At 39.5% G+C, this 20,972-nt stretch overlaps 1 protein-coding gene across 2 annotated transcripts in view; it reads right to left on the bottom strand.

Annotated features, from left to right (window-relative positions):
• EFNA5 (ephrin A5) overlaps window positions 1–20,972 on the bottom strand; it is a 208,448-nt gene that overhangs the window by 30,914 nt on the left and 156,562 nt on the right. For both annotated transcript variants that reach the window (XM_062600129.1, XM_062600130.1), the window contains exon 2: window positions 9,125–9,417. In XM_062600129.1, coding sequence (XP_062456113.1) covers window positions 9,125–9,417 — 293 coding nt within the window. The remainder of the gene's footprint in view (window positions 1–9,124; window positions 9,418–20,972) is intronic.

Below are 20,972 nucleotides of genomic sequence, written 5' to 3'. Positions count from 1 at the left end.
TGTTACAAAACGAATACTTCCAATACAACAGCTCATTAAACAGGTTTCAGTTTGCTCAGAAATCAAATTACAACAATGTTACAGAGTTATAAGTCCTCAGATAATTATTAATAATACTCTCCACTTCTGTGAGTTCTTTCATCCAGGGAATCTACGTGCTACACCTTATTAATCTTATAACATCCCGGTGAAGTACTACCCCAAAAGAGCCTCACCCACCACTGACATGCAGCCATCTCTGAGATGGTAAGTAGTAGCTGTTGAACACCAAAACTGATTTAAAGCAGGCAATGACGAATGATCCATCTGTACAAAGGATCTAAAGGGCTGCACGCAATTCATTCAGTTGTATTCCCAGCAGTACACTGGAATTCACATGCTAACTTCTAAGAAAGTTACAACTAGATTATTACAAAAAAATGCAAATGTTGAAGACCACAATAATCCATAGCCACCAGTCTAGAACATTTAGTTACCACTCCCTCTAAAGCCTATGGACTTATCAGGCTGCTAATACTCCTTGGTAGTTTTTATCCAAGCTGTAATCTGTCTACCTTCTTAACTCCTGCCATTTGATAGAATCATATAAAAACATTCAACACAACTTTATTCACCTGCAGAATGAACTGGTCTTCTTTCAGCACATTGGAGAAGGAGGGAAAAAATGACAGAGGGTAAAAAAAAACCTGTTCCTCACACTTTCTCTCTGTGGGCACTCTCTCATTCTAACATCCAATACCAGTAGAAAGCAACACAAGTTGGTGGTCTTTCTACAGGGGTTAAGACTTTATACAATATGCTCATGAAACTGTTTTCAAAGTTACAGATGTGCAGCATATCCTCCTCTCTTTTATATTTCTGTTGCTATCAGGATCTTAATGGCTCTTGAATTTTTGAAGTACATGAATCCAAATCACCATCTTTTAACTTGTTATCTAAAAGACATTCTCTCTGAAAAGCTTAAACAATAGGGACCAACACTTCTGTGGGTTCTCTCTTCATTTTTTATATGGATTTCTCCCTAGTCCCAAATTATTCAACAGCTTTTAACACTCCCTTTCAGTATTTTAAGAGCACCACCAACATCAACATCTATTAGCCTCTGGTGATTGTCTCTGCTTTCTTTTTAGCAGGGCCAGTACTTAATTCTTCTGATGCTTTCTAATAGAAACTAGTCCTTTAATCTATACACATGGTTAAGCATGAATTCCCTTTTAAAGGTCACCTTCCTTGTCTGTCTACTGTTATCACAAAAAAATATTTTTTAAAGCACACATTTATCAAACCATTCCAATTGCTTTGATTTTCATTCAGAGTGTCGAGTGATTCAGGTAAACCAGCTATCAAAGCAGGATTCGTACCACAGCGGCATGTCTAAGCCCTGCTGTCAAAGTACCATCAATGTTTATGCTGATCAGACTTCGACTGAAAGATTAATGGGGGACCTGGTAATAAACAATGTTCCCCCAAAGAAAAATGCAATTAACCCATTAAAAACATTTGAGATTCCCTCAGCATCCCTAATAAATGTTCTTTAGTTAACCTTCATTTTTTTAGCTCTTTGTGCAAGCCAAAATGCCTGCAGAGAGTTCGAGAAGGGATCTTTTGGCTTCTTGTCTTCAAAAGAAACAAGAAAGCACAAACACAAGCAGTATTCTGCTTTAACTAACACTTGTGGAACTGCAGACAGATGGCCTTTTTTCGCTTACTGGAAGACAAATCCAGTCTTCATTTTGCAAGTAAGATATCTGCTACTAAAGTTAATCATTCCCACTGGTAGAAATTAATTTTAACGAATCTTTAGCCTACAGAGTAACTATAGTGACTCAGCTGTCCCCAATATAAGCTTAGTATGGCATGCCACAGACTTGTATCAATTTACTCTATTCATTTCTCTAGCGCTCAACAAGTCAGCACTTTCCGAAAGCTAAAGGCCAAACTTTGCCCCAAGCCAAACATTAGACTTTGAATCTCAGGACTGACAGGATCAAGGGGAAAAAATATCCCAAATCACGCCTTTCGCAATCCCAGAATTTATTGACAGAAGAAAAAACAATTAGGGACTTTGTTGAAAGTTCTGCTCATACAGTTGCAGATTGTGGTCAGTGGAGAAAGAAAATAATTCGTTTTCATGTACAGATAGTCTAGTTTTGTACTACAGAAAGAGTACTGCGGATGTATGTAGTCAAGGAGCTGGAGCAAGCAGCTCCAGCAGTCTGCAGATGCCCAACTTCCCTAACAAAGAGATATACAAGGTCTACAGTAGGTGTTTTTAAGAGGTAACTGATTTTATCATAATGACAAACAGGAGGACAGAAATACCCAGAAATATCGAGTATAACCATCAAAATGGAAATTAATTTCTCCTCTACTACCTCAACGCCAGTCTGAAGTAGGATCAGTATTAGCTCCATCAGTGAGCAAAAAGGAGCAATTTTTCTTTACATAAAAGCAACTTTGCATCAGGCTGCCGGGATAAAGAAACATTCATATGAGTGGAAATGTAGATAAAGTTTGTTCCTATGTTTCCTTTGAATTTCCAGAATGGTAATAATTTATGCCAATGTCAATAGCTTTGCTAAAAGATTTAGCTTTATTGGAATAACAGTAACAGCTCACAGAAAAGCCATATATTCCAAGAGTTGGATGCAAAGAATGTTTTTCAAGAATATTACTAGTTAATTATTACTGTACTACTCATACTGAAATATGATAATATCAGTATCAATATCCGTAACAGTCAACTTCCTCAGAAAAGGTAAGTTATATGATTATTATGCAAAGGAAGTAACTTAATCATCTACCATAATCTTTGGTTGAGGCTAACGTTCTCCAAGACGCAACAGAGTTTGCACCGGTTTCTTTAAAATATCTCATTTTGCAGCAGAAACTTCCTCATATGAATCAGACTCAGATCTTGAGAAATTCTGCTCTCATGACCTCAGACAGTGGATATCAGCATATCAGTGGACTTACAGTCAGGGGTATGACGAGCAGTGTTTCCTGGTCCATATGAGGACAAAACGCTTTTTTTCTTTTTCTTTTTTCTTTTTCTTTTTTTCTTTCTTTTTTTTTTTTTTTTTTTTTTTGTGACTTGTCTCAGTTATTTTTATCAAGTTAAGTGTTTTTATTCAAAGCAAACTTTTTGGTTTTTTTTTGGGGGGCGGGGGGGAGAGGAATCACACTTGACTTTTCTGATAAGAAAAAATTAAAGGTCATAGTCCTTCTGTTTTGTGCTCCTATTACCTCAACCTAAATCTCTGGCAGAACAGAAAGAGATCTCTAAATCAAGCAAGTCTCTCAGCGAGTTGTGCCTCCTCATGCAAAACACTGGTAGCTACTACTACTAAACCGGTGCTTTAGCAAGAGTGGTAAGCTCTGTGTGCCTGTTCAATATCGTTCCTTGAACACATGTAAGATACTGAGAAATCTTGTTAATATACTATAGTCTATAGGACTTTTATTTTTCTCCTGCACAGCGTTAGAGGCTATTCAACTCTGTCTCTACAAAGTCCCCAAATCCTTCCTATACTCAAACCAATCCTAAAAAATAACAGCCAAGCTGACAATTTGTGAGGCTATTCCAGGTTCTTAATCACGGGGAACTTATTTTCTTAATTATGTGCTAATTTTCAAAGAAGTGGCCAATGCCCTTCCTACGCTGCCGATTTGTGCAGGGATGCATATGGTTCCTCCCCTTGACCTAACAGCCCTAGTTCTGTCAATAATTCTTTACTAATAAATAAAAATCCCTACTGTCACCATCAAGCCATGGTAGCTTCATGTTCTCTTCTACCTCCAGCAATTCTGTGGCCGACCAGGTATTTCAGCTCAGATTCTATCACAAAGATCTCCAGTAAAAAGAAGGAAATAGGAACTAGACAATTTTACAGTATGGATTTTAAGGTATATTTACAGTGTTGAGACGGAAAGCAAGTAAACTCTCCCCAAAATACCACCCCGCAATCAAAAAACATGGTATTGCAGAAGACAGAGAAACCAAGCGGATCATAGAAGAGACTAAAGGAAAAGTAACAGGGCAAACAAACACTGAACACCTAAATGTAAGAATGCAAAATATAGCAAAGAGTGAGTACAGCTAAACTGGCATCAAAAAGAGTTCTGACTCTTTCCTGACTCTTTGAGTCAGAGTTGTGACTGGCTCAAAAAAGTTCAGCTACAGACCTATTAATAAGGTAAAGATTAACTAACTAGTAGAAAAGGTTTATGATATCTCTGTTTATTAATAACAGAGATATCATAAACCTTTTCTACTCTTGCTTTTTCCTTAAGATTCTTTTTTCTTTTTTGAGTCACAGGAGCCTCCAGAGGTGCGCAGATGGTTGCAATGAGGGCAGTGCAACCATGCTGGCAGCTGTTAAGAGAAGAACGACGGCAGTATTCAAACAGTCCCCCAAGTTCTTGGAACAACGTGAGGACAATTTCCAGGCCCAGCCATGGAATGAGTTAATAGAAGAGAGACAACTTTATTAGACTCTGAAAATCACAAATTCTCTTCTAGAGAAGCAGTTCAGAATGAAATCTGAATAAAAGTCATCAGGAGGTAAGAGTCAGAAGTTTCAGAAAAGAAGGAGTTAGTACAGAGAAAACAGATAATCAGGAATAAAGACAAATTAAAAAAAAAAAAAAAAAAGATCAAGGGAACAGATAGCACTGGGTCCCCTGAGGGTATATTGTAAGAGGAAAAGGCATAGAGGAAAGCAGGAAGCTATTATGAAGAACTGTACATAAAATTAAGCACAACTTTACAACCTGCATTTTTTAATTCGATCACTTTTTTTTTTATTAACAAAAATGAACGAATTATTATTTAAAACCATAACTGAATCCAAATCATTAAGTGCACACTATCCTGAGGTGGTCAGCAGCAATATGGTTGCACCGAAAGCTTCCTGAATCAACGATCAGAAGTTTCGTACAAAGAAATGGTGACAAGGGCACACCATTAGAGATGATACAAAGAAACGGCATAAGCATCTTGAAATGCAATCAGAAAGACACACGCACGAGCTAAAACTAGAAGCAAGTATTAATTGAAAAGGTTACACAAATAAGCCATAGGTAAGACAACGCAGTTTTTAAACTACAAAAGGAAGTCCTTTCCCTATAAGAAAAGAGAAAGAACCACTTAAGTTATAATTAGATAAGTTACATATAAAAGCCTGTTAACCTCCAACAAATGTCTTCAAGACCTTGGGAGAGCAGGAGGGCAGCAGAGGGCTGGGAAGAGCAGCAAAGCTATCTGGTCTCTTCAGAAAAGGGGGAAGAGCATGTACAGAAGTCTGCAGTCAAAAAAAATGCTGAAATGATTAAGCAAACAACATGTGTACATTCTTAGGAGGATAAGATGATGATGTAAAAACAACATGGATCTGTTAAGAATAAATTATATCAAGCATTAGGTCTTTGACAGGATAGCTGGCTTAGAGGAAAGCAGTACATCTGATACAGCTTAATACGAGTAAAACTTCTGATACTACGTTCCATGATATCCTCAAAATATGAGGATGGGATCTAGCTTTAATCGACACAGGAGGCTGGCTGAAAAACCGCTCTTGGGATCCTGCCGTAATCTATCCCAAGTCAGTTTCTAGTGGTGTTGTCTTACTGGTTTTTCTTTCCTTCCTCACCCCCCATCAACTCGGATTTTATATTTGCTTGCCAAGTTATTATTGGTATTTTACTCATTACCTTAATAAATCACTTCTCATTTAGGGTGTCAAAGAATTGAAAAGGACACCTTCATTCTGAATTACGCAAAAATCCCATATTTTATGATTTGTTTTGTGTGTTTGTCATCCTTTGTGCGGTACCCTATCTTAACCTGCAAGCCCAAACGTTTTCTCCCTTCCAAAAGATTAAAACTGCAATTATCCCATGAAGTATTTAAATTCTACTTTTTCTATATTCCACTTGCTTCCATTCCAGTAGTAATATTATTTCACCTGTGACTGAAGTATATTAACCCTAGGTGAGAGCCTGCTAAGAACTAAGTAAAAATCGAATCTTCTGGTCATGATTTATTATTTACTCTCCCTGCCCCCCTACTATGTGCTCCCTAATTAAAACCACCTTTTTAAAGCTAATTTCTCTGTAAATATTTAATAACCTTTTCTGCTTTAAACTCTATTAGTACTTGTTGACTTCATGTCTGCAATACTGAATTCGTTTCTTCAAGGTAGATTTGATACCAGAAAGTTAATTTTTCCTATATTTTCCTAGAATGAACATGCAAAGAAAAGAGATCCAGCTTCATCTGGGCAATGCAGGAAGGCATGACAAACAGCAGCGGCAATTTTAAAAACGAATGGTTTGGGAGAATAAAAAGAGATTGGGATGGTTGTCAAATCATTGCACTTGACAAAAATAACAGAAGCAGGAGGGGCAAGTAACCCCCGTAAAAGGCAAAGCAAGGAGATCTGCAAACAACAGATCTTTTCCAAACAGCACCAAGCAGACAGTAACTAACTTAAATAGCTAACCAGCCACTTCGTCCCGCCGTCTTCCCTGCGGTCTAGACTCAGCGCCACGCTTTGCGCCCCCTCCTCAAGCGGGCTCCGGCCGCCGCAGCGAGGTACCGCGGGCGTCCCGGCGGCCGGCGCCAGGGCGCCCGCCGAGGAAGCGAGGCACGGCGTTTCACCGCCTTCCTCCTTCGGCACAGACTAGCAGAAAAACACACCGGGACGGACAGCTCTCCCCGCAGAGAGTTTGCGTTTAGCTGTTGCCAGAGCGTACCGTGCTCCTCTGCAACTGCCACCTTGTTCACCTTGCCACCTTGTTTACTCTGCCTCAGCAGAGTAAAAAATGATGGGGAAGTATTTCGGCCACAGAAAAGGAAGAAAAATGTTTTGTCTCTCTAAACATGTCTAAAAATTTAGTTTTACTGAATACCAGGCCAATAAGCTGCTAGCAAATGAATAGCTCTTCGCTGCTATTTTTTTTTTTTTTTTTGCTATTTTACCTTTCATTAAAAAAAAATAATTCCATCTAAACTCAGCTGAACATCATAAAACTCTTCGTATTTTAAAGCACTTTGGAACAACTATTTTGAAGGAAGCCCTTGACAGCTAAATGACTCTGTTAAATGAATGTTATAGGAGATACATAATGATTTTAATGAAATACTGAATTTAACCACAAATGAGGAAAACCAGCCATAAGCACCCTAGGTGTATATCAATAGTAATGTCTTGCCTGAGAGTTCAATGGACTTTGTATGTTTTAACAGTGAAGCCATTACCTAGATAGACCAAGCTGAGATTTCTCATTCTTTACTTCCTTGTTGTGGTTTTCACCTTTATTAAATGTTTCTCTGTCTTTTTTTAAAATCTAGAAAACTGATAAGGAAGTTCCTTTATGCTTGCAGCTACTGATGTCATACCTGCGCTGCATTTTATTGCAACCACATGACGCGAAGGAGACTGCACTGCCTAGCTTAAGTACTCCTGCTTGTTATACTGACGATGCTCAGGAACTGAAGTAGTCAAAAACAAAATCCAGTGTCCACAGACTGCCCAGTACTGTAGTTTTCAGACAAACAGAACTCCTGTTCAATTTAATGGGAAGCTTTTGAGAGCAAGGTGACTTGGATTAAGCAAACAAGGTACACAGTGCATTTATCCTGCAACACTCTTCTTATCACCCTGATTTCTTATTTGCTAAGTGACCCTGAAATGGCAGTAGAGTTTTACAGGACTTCTCAGCACCATACTAAAAACAATTTTGAAATAATATTACAGTTCAATTATTCTTTTTCTGATTATTATTATTATTATGCTCCAGCACAAGAACAAGGCACTGTTCTTCTGATGCTGAAATGCCACTCATTACAGATTTTTTTTTTTTTGCTGGAAGAAAAAGAAATGAATTGAAAACAATCCACCAGGACTGTATTTCTCTGTATATTTAAAGCAGGAAAAGAAAAATCTTAATACTGAGGAAATGAGGCTGAAAAATAGGGATCATACACACTCAGTTTCTGTGGTGAAATGAGGTGGAATGACTGTTTCACAGTAGAAAGGCCAACTACAGACATGAAGACAGTATTTCTTGGGATCTACATTCTATCTAAAGCTTTTAACTCTCTAGTCTAACACTGAAAAACACACAAAAAGTTGTAGTTGCAACAATCAAAACTTGCTGAGAAGTGGAAGATTCAGGTACAAAACAGATTGATGAAATAAGATCCTTGTTGGAGGATTAACCAAACCAGACAGCTGAAGCAGCAACAGCTACGTGGTGCGTTTGTTAGAATCAGGTAGCTCAACCCTTCGGTTTTTAACCTCCTGATGTTTTTATTTCTTTAGCCCCAGATGTTACTCTGTGTCTCCTCTTCCTTCCAGCCCATTTGTGGTGCCCAGAGCAGCACGGATGCAGGGCTCCTTGGAGAAGGGCTCCGAGCCCACAGCGTTCCCCATCATTTACCAAGGCAGGTGTGAGAGCTCATTCATACTAATTTGCTCGGAATCTGCTCCCACTGCATTCCACATCCCCCTACGCTTACAGGAACAGCTGCTCTAAGTGGGGGGGGGGGGGGGGGGGGAAGAAAAAGTAATAAAGAGCCCCTTGGCTTGATGCTAGTATATTTACCCTCAGAAATTACAACTTTAGCTATTGCTGGACTATTGATATTAGCAGCTACAGCACTTACAAACTGAACAGCCTTCACTCTCCCTGGATGACAAATATTGCAATGACACAAATATTTAATTTGAGCAAGTACTTACTTCTTTTGGATGTGAAATCCCTGGATTTTGTTATTTTTCCTTGTATTTAGGGAGAACTTCCAGCCATCCCTTCTTCCTCCCTCCCCCACTTCAGACTGTTAGAATAAATATAATAGTGTGTTTTCCTTTAAAAGTCAGCCGCGGTTCAGTGAATAGGCTGACATGTTATTTCATGTGAGAAAAGAAGCTGTGCTTTTAATCTTATTTTCACTCTAGATTCCTAGCTAATGTATCTGGGGATAGTTAAGTCTGCATTCACTGTCAGACATCTGCATCACACACAGTTTGGCCCTCTGCACATCCACAGAGCCGAGGTGAAAAATTAGCTGCACTTCTTGCATCTGCTATGCAAAAATGGTAAATCTCTGTATACTCACAGATGTAGAAATATTCCCGGCCTGGCCTGAACTCAAATCCTAGTGAGAAGGGAGTGAAGAGCTGGAATTTCTCTGAAAACTTCAATGGTCCATTTGGGGAATGCGGCCGATTACACTCCCACCTCTTGAATCCTTTGGAGGTGTGATCGCAGGAGCTGTAACCATCAAAGTTCACCATGTAAAGAACATAGCGTTCGGTCTTATCTTCTGGCACCGAATCTTCATAGTGAGGGCAGAACACATCCAGATAGTCATTGATGCACACATCGATGTGGTAGTCACCCCTCTGGAATCTAAAATGAAAGAAAGAATTCAGACAAAAGCAGAGTTAACTCAGGATAACTTTCTTGTAGGATAATGTCTTCATTAAAAGGGCATCATTAATGGCAATCTATTTCACTCCAGCCATGCACCTTCACTCTTAAAAATAACCCTCACAATTCACCAGAGTTATCAGAGTCTGCTTATACAGGACTATGGTCATATGATCTTCTGGAAATAGGTTTTGTTCTTTTGTCCTGTAGAACGAGTCTTTTGCTAACGCATACCAAGTTACAGACTACCTTTCCCTGTGGCGTACTGAAAAACAAAGAAAGTGTCTGCTTTATTCCTTTCATTTTTTTCACTGGAGAAAAAAAAGCAAGGACCAAAACTGTATCAGCCTCCCCAAGCCGCTGTCTATACAAACATCTACAAACGCACAGACACTAAACAAACTAAACCCATCCTCTTCTCTGAATCAGGCAGTAATCAGCCCTTTGTTGAAAGCTGACTTGGCTGTAAATGTTTATACATACTAGAGCAGCACAAACAGGTTTACTCTTTCCTCATCATTAGCAGCGCTGTGTCAGGTCGCAAGCAAAGCCTCTACCGCTTTTTAAAGGTATCTGAAAAGCAGCGTAACTCCTCTGCCAGGCTATACAGCTGAGACATTGCTCTGTTCAGATAAAAGGATCCCGGGATACGAATTATCAGCACTCAGGCTAACGTGGCAGGTCTGAATGAGTGCCAGCCGCGAAATGCTGCACGGGGCATCAGCCCAAATGGCCTGCGCTATTACCACTGAGGACTCTGTAGACTTCTTCAGGATGGTGAGTGGGAGGGGGGCACCCTGTTTTATTCCCTCCAAGGGCCACTTCCACTGCTTTTCTAATGCCTGGCACAGTGTCTGGAAGAAACTATGGGAACGAGTTCACTGCCTCCATGGGAGCCTACACCATGATGGATTTAATGATTCCATAAAGCAGGTCTGTACGTCTATCAACCTCCCCGGGGCAGCCGATGAAACCAGCCACTGACCTACTCCACTTCAGACCGACTGGGCTCCTTGTAGCTTCTCTCTTTCACGGCTGCAGTTGTCAAGTGTATCACAGAGCAATAAAAAGGCCATGACAGATTTAACTATAATACTTCTTTTTAGCTGAGGGGCATATTTTAAACACCTGATGGGCTTGAAATCTGCCATCTGGATCCTTCTATCTAATTTCAGAGAAAAAGCAATGATCTGCTGGCCCTCCAAGGATAAATTCAGAGCAAACTATACCTTTTCATATCCCTACAATAATTTAGCTTCAATAAAATAGCTTTTTAAAGGGAAAAAACTGAACACGCATCAAAGCATGATATATCTGTATAATTTCAGCCAGTGCATAGCCTCATGGTTCCATTCTGTAACATAGAAAAGTCTTTCTGAACCACAGCCATTTCAGCAGAACTCACATTTATCTAAATCATTACCTAGAAATATACTTCTGTACTCCAGTGCTTACAAAACCTGTCACCTGAACAGCTACTGTCTTAAAACATTTGCAAAGCTGCATTGTTTTCAAACTGGTCTCCTTTTTCCGTATCAGTTAACAGCATGCCATTTCTTACAGGTAATGAAAAGAAGTATCTTTTAAGTTCTGAACAGGAAAGTCTAATTCTGGAAGTGATATCTCTATTTTTTCCACAAAACTATATTTTTAGTAAGTAAAAATGACTACATATATATGCTTTTAAAAAATAAATAAATAAAAAAAACCCCACCCTGTAAGTGATAGACAATGCAAAGCTTTTTGCCCTGTTATTCTCAAGGAATCCTATGGTACCATGCTGTGCCCTCACAATAATGCCCAGCTGTGGTTTTGTGACGGAAACTATATGCTTTCCGAACTAGACTTAAATAATTGTAGACATTCAGGGTATCAGCCTGGTCTCCTTAACTTTAGACCTTTACCGTACAAACAACCTTATGTGAACTACTTCTCTGGATTTCCTTTAAGTCAACGAAGAGGAATAGGAACTTCTAGAGTCCAATTCATCTGACCTGTTTAGGCCCAAGGTGTACCGGGATGAGATGAATCGCACTCCAGGAGCAGCAATTTCTCTCCTTTAACTGAAAGGAGAGTCTAGACAGATATTTCACAGATAGATTCTCCACTGTAAATGGCCAAATTTGAAGGGATGAATCCTACCACGCAGTCTGTGATAATGAAGATTATAAATACAAAGAGACAGACAACTTAATCAATTTGTGATCACACCTTAAATCCACTTTAGCAATGAAATCAAATTTGTAATCTGCACCACTGAGCTCTTCCACCCAATACTGCAAACAAAGAGCTCATCTTAACTCTGTTCTAGCAGAGTCCTCTACTGTATTCCTTTTAAACAAGCGAAAACTCAACCCATTTTTCCTCTTTGATTACTGTTATTTTAGCAGATTCCCTCTTATTTCTGCTTCTGTAAGTGCTGAACCAGTTGACTGTGTTCCTTCTTTCCAGTATACACACAGCTAGACATGGAGAGCAGAGGAAGCAAGTACTAACTGCAAAACCAATCTGAGGATAAAGTATACAACTAAGTCATTTTCATCTTATTTTCTTTCTCTCCCTCTTCCCCTTTCCCCTGCACTGCCTGTACATTCATTCCACAGCCATTTGCTGTAGCCAAAATGCATTTACATTTAAGTGTCTAAAAAGGAAAGACGGTGTGTATTTAAAGCGATCTGGACTGGCCTTTTGCTGATACTGCTGCCACAGCAGCGAACCTGCTCCAGGGGAAACATGTACCAAGGCATTTTATCACGTAGCTGTGAGTGAAGTCTCTTCACTCCATAAATACAGTAACAGCAATACTGAAAAGACACATAGTGGTTATTAGCCAGCTACGAAGCAGAAAGCAAGTATTTATTTCCCCTCCTGTAATGCTTAAATAAAAAAATTCAGGAATCACATCCTTAGTCTGCATACTAAAGAGAGATACAGAACGATTTTTGTTTTTCCAAAATTTCCAGTCTTCCCTTGCAGTGAACTGTGAGACCACCCTGGTCTCTCCAGTTACAAGGCAGTTTGTTGTGCTTTCCTACAGTCTCTAGCAATACCACTGATACTCTTTTACTTCCTCACTTAGGCCTTAAACTCTATAACGGGAGACGCTCACCTGGACCCCTGTGCCCTTCTGCAGCCACACGGTGGTTAAGATCTTTACAAATCCCCTTATGAGAAAGAAATAAGTCATACCTATCTTTTGCAAAACAGACTATGGCAGTGCAATAGAAACCAACCACAAAAGGTTCCCCAAAATTCAGGCAGGATCTTCTTGCAACTAACGCCATTTGTCTCACTGCACTCTGGTTTACGCAGAGCAAAACACAGCTATTCTTCAGACATAATTAACCTTTGTTTTCTGTCAGGCGGCATTCAGGCAGGGCCTCGGAAACCTGCGTACTATAAGGCTAGCTATTAGGCAGCAGACCTACGAAAGCCCCTACGAAGGCAGAGACAGATATTTAAGCAGCTACTAAACCTAAAACATTTCTGTAACCAATGCACACCAGCTTGCTACACAGAATTTGCACATTGCTTCCAGCAATGACAATCATACGGACATTTCTCTGCTTAAATGCCACTGCGCAACCATCCGTTCAGGACACAGCAAAAAAACTTCACGGCAATTTTGAGCAGAGAAACATAAGACTATTTTCAAAGTAATTTTGTCCTCTGTATTCTGTTTATCCATTAATGTAAGCGCAAGTACACAGCCTGTGTGCATGCATCTCTTCATAATTGTAATTTCTGAAGCATATGCAACTCATCTTGAATTTAATAACTTTGCTGGTCACTGAAATAAGTGATGATTTATTTAAATAGATACTTAGAATGCAACAAGTTTTACTTGTTTCTTCCTTCCCTTCATGAAATACACTATAAAAAATCCAGTTTAAAAACAGCACAAATAACACTAATTGCCTATTATCATTCAGATAGATAAAAAATTGCCATAGCTTCTGCTTGTTGCTTCCCATACAAATCTTATTAGTTATATTCCATCGCCTTTTCTGTAAAAGAGACATGCCAGCTGTTCTACTTCAAGATTAAGTGTGCTAGAAAATTTTCCTCTTACTCTGTCAACCTTTCTTTATTTGGAGTCTGTTCTGTCAAATGTATAGGGTACAGCTTCAATGTGAGCCACAAAAGGCATCAAATAACTGCTTTAACTATGAATTATGACATTCTGATCTTCATTCTCACATCAAAAGTCATCAGATGCAAATGGCCCCGAATCTGCTGCCCTGGAGCTTGCACAGCCAGTAACACCAGCGCACAGAGGACACTATTAAAGGTGAATGCCTTATAAACACCAGTTGCTTGCAAAATAATACCCTGCCTGCAAAAGATAATCTAAAATGCAAGGCAACAAAAAAAAATAAAAAAATAAAAATAAATCAGTGAATAGATTTATTCTTAGAGTAAATAAAACTGTAGCTACACAGCTCTTCACAAACAGCATAGCAGAGAGATACTTGCTCCATTCCCTAAGGAAGCAGGCTTCTATGAGCAGCGAGTGTACATACCCCGTAACTGCTGCCCACTCAGCCCCTCCGTCCAACTTTTGAGGTAACTAAGCCAGTTTCAGCTAAATTTGATGGAGACAGAGAGATCTCAGAGATAAATCCATTCCTACAAGTATCGTGAAAGTAAGCAGCCAGGCGTGAAGATCTTGCAGGTGTCCCAGGAAGGGCTGAACCACCAGGAGATTAGATGTTAACAGACACCAGAAAGATCTCTTACAAATGCTGTAGCCCACAGGAAAAGCTTCAGCTGGAAAAACACAGAAATGGGTAGGAAAGCAGTTTTCCTTCTGTTAGTTAGGTTGGTTATGAAACCATTTGGTTAATTCAAAATGGAGAAAGGAATATAAAGTATTTTGTATATGTGGGTATACCATACTAAACACACACACACACACACACACATTTTCTGGAAAACGCTAACATCTGTTACAAGGAAAGCACTTTGATTGCCTTTAGGATGCGACGATGTCGCTCATTTACCCTTCCCCACCGCCGAGCCCGCTCCCAGCCGTCGCTTCCCACGTTCGCCCTTCCCGAGCTGGGCTCACGCGCTGCCCCGGCAGCGCAGCGGGGCAGCTTGTGCCTCATTAGTCTCTGCTCTTGTAGACAGTCCAAGCCTCTCGCTTCATCCAGCTTAGAGCTGCTATGTGCGATGGGGGAAATCTTGCGCTTGTTAATTATCTGAGGGGTTGTGGGATTAAGCACATCATCTTACTGCAGATAATTTTAAAGATGCTATTTTTGCGGTTCCTCAAAATAACCCCTTTAATGCTTTTCTGCTCTTTTTACTGGCTTTGTCACAACATTTAATAAACTCTGTTCCCATAGCTCTGCTGACATCACCACCGACTCTGATGCACAAACAATGAAGTAATCAAAGAGCTATTTTAAATTTAGCTCTATTCAAACCGAAAGAAAATTCCAACATTTTCCAGATGCTAAGTGAAGTGGGTTTGCTAAGAGTAGCAAACCAGTGACATTTTAGAACCCTTAACAGGATATTACTACCCTGAGCAAGCAAACAAGAAAAAATAAAAGTAATATAAAGGAGTTGTCTGCGACCTTTTAGCCCTATAGGCTACAGTTTCACAAGTTAAGACAAGTTCAAAATATCATGAGAAAAGACCGTGTAGGAAGCAAAACGCTGACTGGCAAAACAAAGAGAAAAACCTGTAATCATGACAGTTGTTCAAAAAAGAAAAGCGTTCAAAAACTATGTCTCGACAAGAATGCAAGTTAAGTACACAACGCAGAATGAATTCTCTTGTCATTAAGCCCTCTATTCAATTATCATATTGGGGTAATTAAACTCTGGGAAAGGATGCCAGGCTAATTGTTAGATTATGCTAATTACATGCCTTTGCCGTGCTATAGCTGATCAAAATACGATGTGGTCACACACACGCTGCTAAAGCTTCCCTGCAATCGCCGGGCTTCCTTGGGAAACGAAGGCCACTTATTCCTAGTTCATTAGGAATCAGGCAGAGCAGCTTATTATTTGCAACCCCTGGTTTTACTTTCCCACCCGCTCCGCCGGAACAAGCCTGCCGAAAGGCTGCGCCCAGGTCCCCCTGCCCTTGCCTGGCTCACTTCCACCGCAATTACACAGCCGAGCAGGATCGGGCTCCCGCACTTGACAGAGTTCGTCAGACTTCAAATTACTGTTTCACAACCGGCAGCGAGAGCCCATCGCGTTTCCCGAGCGCGCCAAGCGATCCCTCTGCCTCTCGCTTCGTCTCCGGGCGCCGCAGCTCTACCTTCCCCTTTTTATTCCTGGCCGCATCCCTCCGCCGGCTGAGAGGTTTGTCCCACTACTTGGATTAGACCAAGAACGCCAAAACAAAGCAAACAAATATGAAAAAGAATCACGTTAAGCTGGGTTTCGTGAGAAAAGCATCAGTTTTACATGGCTGGTCTTCCCTCAGAAACTCATCCCTTTCCCCCTTCTCATCAGGCAGCAGAACAGGAGAGACGTGCTTTACGTGGAGGGTTGGTTTTCCTCCTTGTTAAATAACAGCGTTCGGATCAGTTACCATCTTATCTGGTGCTTCGTACTACCTATTTAAACCAGACAAACAAATGTTCTGCTACTGGGAATAGAACACGGGAGGAAAGATGAAACGAATCATTCTGAACTAACATTTAGGTTTTTCAAGAAAAGAATTCAGTAAGCACTGGGTAGCTCTGAAAATTTAAAGGATGTCCAGCCAGAAGAGAAGAAATTCATCAAGAAATACTGAGCTTTTGATAATTGTTTTTATTCTGCGCTGATACAAAAACTAGACCTTTTCAAATGTCACAAGCAACCACCCCTGCATAGCCAATTGATTTGGAAACTGTCCTTGGAGGAGGCAGGTCAAGCTATAAGACATTGGTAAGGTAAGTGCTTGAGTCTCATCTTCTTGAGCTTAATTTCTCCCATGCTAGCAAGGTCTACAGCTATTCTTAGCTGACCACTTCGAATCAGCTTCATTCTCTTAACTCCCAGAAGCCAAAAAAACCTTCAATTAGTCTGGTAAAAGTCAGTAAGTTTCTAGGAAGGAATTAAAAGAAAAAAAAAAAAAAAGAAAAAAGAAAAGAAAAACCACAGAGCCAGGTACCCACAAATTTGCATTTTTTTAAAAATAAAACCTGATTGTTGAAAATTTCCCAGTGTGCTTTGACTGAAACACATCCTCTGCAAAACAAAAAACAAAAAAAAAAAACTTCATCCACAAGGAGGTGGTTTCTATTAGTAGAACCATGGCAAAAGGCTGCAAAACACAGGAGGAAAGGAATAGGTTTGAATGGAAAAGGGATATGTCCTATTTTAAATGTAACAGTTCTTTGATGCCATATAAGGTATTAATTCTATTAACCTGAAATAGACCTGAAATAACTCGGTTCGCTGATTCTACTGCTCAACAAGAAGTTCAGCTGTATTACAACAGTTCCCAATGGCATCTAATTTAAAAGCACATAACATCTTTTATTTATTTTTATTCTTTAAAAGCTCTTTCAGAAATAAATTGTGCAAAAATGTGTTTACTCCACTTACTGTTAATAAACATAGTTGTGAGTGTGAGGAGAAAATTATTTGTACAGTTGGGTCTTATATTGACTTTTTATAGTCAACAGTGCCAAAGGATGTATGTTCAACGATAATGCAATCATTAAGAAATAGAAACTAATTGCTCTTCCCTGGGTACATAATGAAGGGAGGAGGAAAATAAACACGTCAACATTTATTTCCTACTATAAATCTGAGGTACGTCAGAGATTTGCAAGTACTGCAACACCCTCACCCACTCAGCTTCCCATCAGTCCGCACCGCCTAATCGATAAGCTGGGCATTTTTCATTGTTTATTAAACCTCCTTCCTCAGACTCTGTGTTTATAAAAGGACTTTGGTTCAAAGCTGGCACACACGACTTTCCCCTAATCCCTAAGAACTTCTTCTTTTGCTGCAACTTCTGAAGCGAAGCTCTTATTGCATCTTTGGGGTTCAGTGGCACAGCTGTGCCAAGGATGATAAAGCACGAGGGTGATACAGGGCAAAACATGTCACAGCATTGATCCCAAAGAGGTCAGGCTGTCATCCGCAGCCGGTCCCAGCTCCGATAGCTTTTATCCTCTCTACTGCAGCTTCCACCTGGCTATTGATTTGCTATTGCTGTGGGCATTTAACTCACTGAGATGGACAGAGAGAAAAGGAGGGAGGAAAGGTAAAGGAAGAGTTATTACTCTGTCAAAGGCATCACAGGCTGAGCTTCAGCGTTGAAGACCACAATCCAAAAGGTACCACATCCAAGTGGATACTAAAAGCAGCCTGGGATTTCTATTTGGAGCCTCTATCCAAACCGAGTCCGCAAGGTGGGGCAGTGCCAGTCTCTGTTAATTTGATTTACGGACGCAAGCTCATCGTTTGTGCTCACGTTAGTTCTACCCAGTAACAGCATTCTGGTTTTCACTCGTAACATTCATCCCACTTTATCCGAGGTGAAATGAGGAGAGCTGGTAATTACTACTCATATATTTCTAAACATGGTCATCAATACTGTCCACACTACCAGTAGTAGATTCATCCATCTACTTTAGACACTAACACCACACAAGATGTCAGCTTCTTTCAAGCAACGTGCTATTGCTTGAAAATACAAAACGTACTTCAGCTACCTCTGCCCTATGCCAGAAAACGTGTAGTTTGCTGATTCATTAGCAAATCAGCTTTTCTAAATAAGCCAAAAAGTCTCTCCTGACTTCTACCGCACTGAATGAGACTTGCAAAGTCTGTGTTAGACTTCGAATTCTTAAAAAGAAAGGGAAGAAAAAAGAAACCAGGTATAATGATAAATTACTACTGAAGAGCCCAGAACAGAGCTAATAACACATGCTGACCATATGTCTAACCCAGAAGACACCGTCCATCAGACCCGATGGAAGGCAATTCTGGCAGTGGTATTAGCCCCCCTGCCCGCAGCACCCTGACATCTGTTCACGGATACAGAGAGCAGCGCCCTGGCTGCAGAAAGGTCTTGTTGCTCACACTCGCACAACCACAGCACTTGCCCAATGCACGCGCTGACCTGCACACTGAATGGCATAGATCAACTGCAGCCTGCTTCCACGACGAAGGGTGCATAGCACAAACCGTCTTTGCAAATTTGTTTTCTCACTATTAAAAGCAGATTGCAGAGTGACAGCTAACACATACAAACTGAAGTCTCCATCTCTTGAATACTGCTCGAGAAAAATGCTGTGTCAATTTGCACCAGTAAGTACACGGTGGGTACCTGAGAGGAGACATACATTTAGATTAACGTGCGTATCTGTTGCATATACAGCTATGACTGCTGTTGCATAAGAAATCCTTTCCTTAAATATTAAGCTATACCTGCTTAAAATTAATCCCTCAGTCTCTCAATTTGCTTTATTTCAAAGGCTTCGTGATCAGCTTAGAATTTTAAGAATCTGTAACTGGTAAAATGAAGCTCTTAATTTCCCAGTATGTAAATGTACAAAATGCCTAAGATCCTCAAGATGTTTCATAGTATCTGTGTGTTTAATAAACTCTGTGAGTATGGTCACAATTCCGCATCTTTCAGCTAAAGGGAATGAACACAGATGTAATATAAAGTAATGAGAGTAAGATGTCAGGGGGGAGAAAAAAAAAATCCCACCTAACATCAAAAACAGACCTAGAAACATAGCAAGAAATTCCAGTATCAAACCAACCATTTGCTGTAAGTTCACGAATAACCTACTTATTCAAATATATCCTACAAAAGCTACTTGAACATGTTCTAGTAAAAAGAACAAAAACAGAACAAAAAACACACCCAAAGTCAGAATAGCTAAAAGAATAGTTAAAGTAAAGTCAGACTAACTAACAAATACATAAATATACTTGCAGACAATCTGTTATCAGGAAAGTCTGCTTCAATCAATGAATGTATTTCTTGCTACACAATGGCCTCATGTTTATTTAAGAGACCCAGAGGAAAAATATTTCCTTTATTGACACTGAAACAGCATTTTAGAGAAAGTTTTATGGAGAAATTTAGTAATTTAGCCTTCTTCCTTTTTCCTTTCTATATTAGTCTCTCTCTTGTGCTAGGCAAACTGAACTTTAAAAGAAAAACAAACACCTAGAGTTTTAGATTACAGATTGCAGCAGCACCAAGTAGCACCGTTTTTATTAATGTTAGAAATACTTTCTTTTCAATCCTGTGTTTTTTTTCCGAAGACCTACAGCACATAGACTAAGAAATTTTCCTTCAGGCTGAATGTTGGTGCACATGGTCCCTAAACAATAGCACTTAAAATGTATTTTCCCCCAGAGACCTTTATCTTAAGCTTTCTATTTGTTTGAACAAAATACGTAGTGATCCAAAAGGGCTTCTATACTTATGATTTGAATAGCTTTGCACTGTAAACTGCCAATGAGTCTGTAAAGCTGTTAAGACACCACAAAGATTACATACAATCTGATGGGTAATATTTTTTTTTTTAACAGAATGACATTAATAAGTAATGTAATTCAGTATAGCCTTTATACTACTTATAATTTTTTCACCTTTCCAAATTAAGTTTCCATTACAGGTTTTGCAACTGTTATTTTTGCAAGAATAACAGAAATATAAATTCAAGCTGTATGTATACATACTGAAAGACTAAAAGGTGCAAAACCTGATCACTCTGTTTTATATGCATGTGTAAAATATTCATGCAGCAGAAAAAAAAGTAGTGAAGATAAAATGCATTGCTGTCAGATCAATCAGAACTTCTTAAGAGGTAAAACTGAAGCTACTCCCTTAATTTCTCTATTGCATCTTTCCTAAAAGTGTTTCCAAATTGATCTTAAATGAATTCCAATCTCCAACCTGTAGTGAGATCGCTTCATTCACAACTGAATGATGGCCTTGTCTGCATAAAACATAGCCACTACTCTAATGGCACAGACACTAAGGTTTAAGAAGCAGACAATATCACAGACAAATTAAACCAAAGGTTTCTTCCCCTGCCCTTCTTTCTTCTTTCTACTTATTATAAAGTTGGCACAAGGCAGGTATCACGGAAGGGACTGTTCAAGTCTGACAAGAAGCATTACTGTGGTTCTACAAATGTTAAAATGAACTATTGAACATATAAACCACTTCTTCCTTCTATTATTATTATTCAATATTAGCCTACCATTAAGAAAACAAAATGCATTGAAATAAAAAGAAGAAAATAAAAATTTATTATAAAATAGACCTCGCCTACCTGTAACATATTTTTTTCCAGGGCTAGAATATCCCTTTCTGTTACTACATGCCTGTTTTTGATTCTGGTTTTCTGGTACATCTGAATACAAATCAATTCAAGACTCAAATCTTCTGTCCTTATTTCAGTGGATGCCTCTCTGTATTCTTCAGCAGTATTTTATTTTTCCACTTGCACCTGATCTAATAACAATCCTGTATCCTTCCTGCTGCCTATAAAAATATGTAACAGGCTCTGCCACTGTAGTCTGCTGCTCACTTTAAACTC

Source organism: Rhea pennata, chromosome Z (assembly GCF_028389875.1).
Source record: "Rhea pennata isolate bPtePen1 chromosome Z, bPtePen1.pri, whole genome shotgun sequence".
NCBI classification, from domain to species: Eukaryota; Metazoa; Chordata; class Aves; order Rheiformes; family Rheidae; genus Rhea; species Rhea pennata.
The sequence above is the reverse complement of the archived record's forward strand: the minus strand, read 5'-3'. Positions and strand labels throughout refer to the sequence as shown.